The 6,312-nt window shown below is 49.8% G+C and overlaps 1 protein-coding gene across 1 annotated transcript; it reads left to right on the forward strand.

The window, feature by feature from the left end:
• The first annotated feature begins 253 nt into the window (after window positions 1-253).
• On the forward strand, window positions 254-5,274 carry LOC136515262 (uncharacterized). Its single transcript, XM_066508907.1, has 6 exons — window positions 254-530; window positions 1,455-1,586; window positions 1,689-2,189; window positions 2,302-2,660; window positions 2,969-3,415; window positions 4,423-5,274. Exons 1-6 carry the CDS (start codon window positions 254-256, stop codon window positions 5,272-5,274), a joined length of 2,568 nt encoding a protein of 855 aa, XP_066365004.1.
• The last annotated feature ends 1,038 nt before the right edge of the window (window positions 5,275-6,312 follow it).

The raw sequence follows: 6,312 nt of genomic DNA on the forward strand, positions 1-6,312 counted from the left end.
GATCTGGTCAGAGAAGGAGCAGATCGCTGGAGTCCGTTCCACCCTGGAGCACCACCAAATCGACCACGACCATTTCACCTGCTTCCGCAAGCAGCTAGGCGCCATGGATCCCAACACCAAATTGATCCTCGATGAGCTCAAATCGGTGTAGACCAACCTCACCAACCGTATCATCGTGGTTGAGTCTTCAATCGGCTCCCGCGTCGAGTCCCTGGAGGATGCCGCCAAGGTGTTCGACACCTAGAAGCCCCAGATGGAGGCGATCGTGAAGGAGTTGTGCACCAAAGTGGGCGCGATTCGGAAGACGGAGGCGTCGGTGGAGTCGTTGCGGGAGGAGATGACCGCCCTCCGCAAGTCGGTGAGCCGCACCGTCCTCGACGCTGCACCCGCCATGCCCACGGGGGTCCTACCATCCCCTACGGTGACCGCAACGAAGGTTCCCGTTGGGGTCACCATGTTCAGCCCGATAGGGCACCGCGAGGAATCAAGCCACCAGGGATTCGAGTTTCCTGCTCAATCCCCTATCAAGGGTAAGCTCATCCCGCCCAATCCCCATCCCCCATCCCAAGTTGATGAGATCTTACTCTAGTTCGGCTCTGATGGCAAGGGTGCCGGGGGGTTCGGGAGGTGATGATGCCTATCGCGACTTCGGTGATGGTCGTGAACACATTTGTAAGATGAACTTTCCTCCATTTGATGATGAAAATCCCAAGTTATGGCTAGGTTGCTGTCTTGATTACTTTGACATGTACTATGTTCCTCGCCGTCGTTGGGTTAAGATTGCCACTATGCACATGACCGCGCCCGCCACTCACTGGTTGCAGTCCGTTGAGGAGAGTGTTAGGGCGGGGAGTTGGAATCAGTTTTGCCACATGATCATGGAGCCTTTTGGCAAGGACCAACATGCTCTTCTCATTCGCCAACTTTTTCACATCCACCAAACTCATACTGTTCAGGATTAAATATACTGGGTTAGTAGAGCAATTGGTTGCTTATGGCAAAAATATTGATCCATTGTATTACACAATGCGCTTTGTGGATGGGTTACGCTCTGATATTCGCAGCGCAGTACACTTATAGCGACCCACTACTTTGGATACTGCCTGTGTGCTCGCTCTGTTATAGGAGGAACTGGTGGATCCGTTTCGGTGGCATGACCTTCGTCGGCTGGAGCCGTGTTCGCCAAGGCACCGGTGCGGGGGGGGGGGGGGGGGGGGGGGGGGGGCTTCCTCCACCGCGGCCAGAGCGTCAGGACAAACCGGCACCAGCAGCCCCAGCCCCTGAAGCTCGCCGCGCCCGCGGCATTGAGTCCAAGCTGTCAACGCTGAGAGACTATCGCCGTGCTCGTGGCCTTTGTATTCACTGTGGAGAAAGATGGTCACGAGATCATAAATGTGCAGAAACAATCCAGCTGCACGTTTTATAGGAGTTCTGGGACATGTGCCATTCTGAAGATTGTGCTGATGAAGAGTCCAACTCTGAGGAAAGTTCTCAGTTGCTGCTGGCAATTTCAATGGCCGCTTCTGCTGGTACTGTTTCTGCTGATTCCATTCAGTTTATGGGCGCAGTGCAGGGTCAACCGGCTCGTATTTTGGTGGACTCGGGCAGTACTCATACGTTTGTCAGTTCTAATCTGGCTCGGCAGCTATCTGGTATGTCCACCTTTAGCCCCACTCTGCGTGTTACAGTTGCTAATGGAACGCAGTTGCTCTGTTCATCTCAGTTTCTGAACTTACAGTGGTCTATGCAAGATTGTGAGTTCGTTTCTGACGTTAAGGTTCTGCCCCTAACATCTTTTGAGTTAATCATGGGAATGGATTGGTTAGTGGCGCATAGCCCAATGCAGGTTGATAGGCGACACAAATGGCTCCTCATCACTCTTGGCAACGAGCAGAAATTACTCCAAGGCTCTCTATCTGTTTTGCCGCCGGGTTCCGTGGTTCAAATCACAACTGTGTTGTCAGATGATACTGTAGCTCGTCAGGAGCCATTGCCGCCAGAGGTTGCCGGTTTACTCTTGGAATTTCAGTCCGTGTTTGCGCCTCCTACTGGCTACCCTCCTGAGCGTGATTGTGATCATGCTATTCCTCTGTTACCGGGTGCCACCCCTTTTTCGGTGCATCCCTATCGTTACCCGCCGGCCATCAAAGATGAAATTGAGCGTAAGATCATAGATATGCTGCAGTCTGGTATTATTCGCTCGAGCTCTAGCCCATTTTCTTCTTCAGTTATACTTGTTAAGAAGAAGGATGGCACTTTTTTGGTTTTGTGTCGACTTTCGTCAACTCAACGCAATCACAGCAAAGATCAAGTATCCGGTGCCTGTAATTGAGGAGCTGTTGGATGAATTGACACATGCTTCCTGGTTCTCTTGCTTGGACCTTACTGCAGGGTACCATCAAATTCGTCTGAAGCCTGGAGAAGAGTTCAAAACAGCGGTTCAGATGCATACCGGTCAGTACGAGTTTCTGGTGATGGCGTTCGGGCTTACAGGGGCACCTGGCACCTTCCTCAAGGCCATGAATACTACTTCAGCCCCCCTCCTTCAGAAATGTGTGCTCGTTTTCTTCAATGATATTCTTATCTACAGTCGCACAAATGAGGAACATCTCGAGCATATCAAATTGGTGCTGCAGCTCCTTCAGAGGGATCACTGGCAGGTAAAAATGTCTAAGTGTGTGTTTGCTCAACGCCAAGTTCGTTACTTGGGTCACATTATCTCGGAATCTGGTGTTGCTACGGATCCTGACAAAGTACAGGCAGTGCTGCAATGGCCTGCTCCAACCACAGTCAAAGAACTTCGCAGCTTTTTGGGGCTCGCCGGTTACTATCGGCGCTTTGTCAAACATTTTGGAATCATTTCCCGGCCTCTGACTGAGTTGCTTCGAAAGGGAGCGGTGTTTGTGTGGACTGATGTGCAGGAACAGGCATTTTCAACTCTGAAGCATGCTCTGACAACTGATTTCAGCAAGGCTTTGGGATTGGTGTGCAGCTTTTTGTGCAGGAACCATCAACTCTGAAGCCTGATTTTAGCAAGCCGTTTGTAGTCGAAACTGACGCCAGTGGACATGGGATTGGTGCCGTCCTGATGCAAAATGGCCACCGTTTAGCATTCTTGAGCAAGGCTTTGGGTCCCAGGTCCAGGGGATTATCCACCTACGAAAAAGAATATATGGCAATACTCATGGCCTTGGAGCAATGGCGCAGCTACCTTCAGCATGCTCAATTCCAGATAATTATAGATCACCGCAGCCTTGTTCAGCTGACCGAGCAGCGCCTGAATACGCCGTGGCAGCAGAAGATGTTCACCAAGCTGATGGGATTACAATATCAGATTATTTATCGTAAGGGCGTTGAAAATGGAGCTGCAGACGCTTTGTCTCGCTGTCCACCTGCTCAGTTGGCTGCTATGTCAGTATGTCACCCCCAATGGCTGGAGGAAGTTAGGCTGTGTTTAGTTCCCAAAAACTTTCCCAAAAAGTGCTACAGTAGCCATCACATCGAATCTTGCGATACGTGCATGGAATATTAAATGTAGACGAAAAAAAACTAATTGCATAGTTTGATTGAAAATCGCGAGACGAACGTTTTGAGCCTAATTAGTCCATGATTGAACACTAATTGCCGAAGAAAAACGAAAGTGCTACCGTAGCCAAATTCCCAAATTTTGCGAACTAAACACACCCTTATTTCTTCTTACTGTGCTGATGATCATGCTAAGGATCTAATTGCTAAGCTTTCTCTAGCATCTGACTCATTTCCTCACTACACATTGCGCGATGGCCTTTTGCGCTATAAATCCAGAATTTGGATTGGTCAAAATCTGCAGTTACAGACCAAGTTAATTGCTGCTGTTCATGACAGTGTGTTGGGTGGTCACTCAGGGGTCTCTGCCACTTATGGACGACTAAAACAATTTTTTGCGTGGCATGGTATGAAGTCGGCTGTCCAGCGATATGTCTCGGAGTGCTCTGTATGTTCTGTACGTCAGCAAGCCAAGCCGGATCGATCCAAGCTGCCCGGTCTTCTCCAACTTCTAACAGTGTCGGATCATGCCTGTACTGTGATTTCGATGGACTTCATTGATGGTCTACCAACTTCGGGTGGCTCCAATTGCATCTTGGTTGTGGTAGATCTCTTTTCCAAGTACTCTCATTTCCTGCCTCTTAAGCATCCATTCACTGCTGCGGTGGTGGCACAGGCCTTCTTTTCCAATATTTATAAGCTGCATGGGCTGCCAACAGCCATTGTTTCGGATCGAGATAAGATCTTCACTAGCAATTTTTGGAGGGAACTCTTCAAATTGGCAGGGGTTGCACTCTGAGCACAGCTTATCATCTACAATCTGATGTCCAATCTGAACGAGTTAATCAATGCCTGGAAACATTTTTGTGCTGTTTCGTTCACACGTGCCCGAAGCAGTGGCGTCAATGGTTCAATCAAACTGAATTCTGCTACAACACTACTTGGCATTCTGCTTTGGGACGGTCTCCGTTCGAAGTGCTTTATGGATATCCTCCTCGGCAGTTTGGTATTGCTCTCGCTTCTGATCTGCCAGTCACTGATCTATCAACATGGCTGACTGATCGTGCTCTGATGACTGATGTCATTCGCCAACATCTCAATCAGGCCATGCAAAGAATGAAGCGGCAAGCTGATACTCAGCGCTCTGAACGTCAGTTTCAGGTGGGCGATATGGTGTATGTCAAGATTCAGCCCTATGTTCAGTCGTCCTTGGCACAACGGAGCAATCAGAAACTGTCATTTGAGTTCTTTGGGCCATATCGCGTGATTGATCGTGTGGGATCAGTGGCCTATCGGCTGGATCTCCCGGCTTCATCTTCTGTTCACCTAGTATTTCACGTTTCACAACTCAAAAAGTCGGTGGGTGCTCGCCATTCTGTCACAGCTGCTCCGCCATCGGATACTATGCTTTGGAGTGTTCCTGAGCGCATTCTTCAGAACCGCTCCGTCACCAAGGGTACGCGTTCTATTGCTCAAGGGTTAATCAAGTGGTCTAACCTGCCTGTTTCTCTTGCTACTTGGGAGGACCTGGACTTTCTTCGTCAGCAGTTCCACCGTGCCACCGTCTGGAGCTGTCCTGGAGCGCAAGGGGGAGGGAGTGTTATGGCCCCTGCTACTGTTCCACATCTGGCAGAAGCCTTTGAAGACTCTAAAGCTGAAGCCACAAACGAGGATCATGGGCCGCGGAGGTCCAGCAGGCCAAGAGCCCAGAACCCGAGCGTCATGGGGCCTGAGTGGATGCCGGCGTGATCAACCAAGTGTGCTATAGATATATATGTAATAGGGAAGAGGAGAGATTCATTCATGATCCTTATTGTAACAAACTTGCTTCTTCTGCAACAACTCCTCTGACCCCGTCCTACTGCTTTGCTTCCCCTCCTACAACTCCGATCTATTGCTACCTTGCCTGAATTCTATACAAACTATCTCGGTTCGTAACACCAGGCTTCCTCAATCCCAACTCAGCAATCATCTAAAGCCTTCTCTGCTTTTCAGTTCGACCTCAATAAGCCACCGGTCACAGGTGCCAATGCCGTTCCTATTCAGGGTCCAAGCTTTTCCTTTGCTCAGTCTTCTAGTGTGATGACTCATAATCAAGAGAGAACTTCAGTGTTCAAGTGCTTGGAATTTCCCTCAGGTTCAAATCGAGTTTAAGATTGTAAGAAAAATGGACCCTAGGCCCATTTACTTTGCATTTTGGTGTTTGATGACCAACACAACCAAATTGGACTAATGAATTTGCAAGTGGTTGTTTTATAGTTCAATAGGGTGCAAGATGTGACTTAGACGAATACGTCATGATGATCCAACGATCAACACCATAAGAAAGACCCTAGAAGCACAAGAGAGGATCCAAGACATCAAGCAAAGTCCAAGCATGAAGATAGAACCCAAGCCGGACGCAAGATCTCGAAGAAACGAGCTTCATAGAGGTGACCGAACGTAGCCCTTAAAGGGACCGGACACGTTCGATCAGTTGCTCGGCAACAGCAGGCGTCAGCAGCAGCGACCGGACGTTGAGGACTAAAAGTGACCGAACACGACGATGGCACTGTTCATCATCCCGGCAACACATTCAGCACTGACCGGACGCTGGCGGATAATCGACCGGACGTAGGAACTGCAGCGTCCGATCAAGTACAGAGAGGTTCCAGGGCGGCGACAGCGCGACCGGACGCGTCCAATCAACAGTGACCGGACTCGACAGTGCGTCTGATCAACGCGCGTGCTCTAACGGTCGGGACAACCGAACGCGTCCGATCAGGACGACAGCAGCGTCCGGTCAGT

Source organism: Miscanthus floridulus, chromosome 17 (genome assembly GCF_019320115.1).
Source record: "Miscanthus floridulus cultivar M001 chromosome 17, ASM1932011v1, whole genome shotgun sequence".
NCBI classification, from domain to species: Eukaryota; Viridiplantae; Streptophyta; class Magnoliopsida; order Poales; family Poaceae; genus Miscanthus; species Miscanthus floridulus.

Bases quoted from the DNA above. Each gene is read 5' to 3' on its own strand.
- LOC136515262 (XM_066508907.1), top strand. From the start codon at position 254: ATGGAGGCGATCGTGAAGGAGTTGTGCACCAAAGTGGGCGCGATTCGG. The intron at 531-1,454 runs GTAAGCTCATCC...GCCATTCTGAAG, and splicing joins TGCTCAATCCCCTATCAAGG to ATTGTGCTGATGAAGAGTCC. The intron at 2,190-2,301 runs GTATTATTCGCT...ACGCAATCACAG, and splicing joins CATAGATATGCTGCAGTCTG to CAAAGATCAAGTATCCGGTG.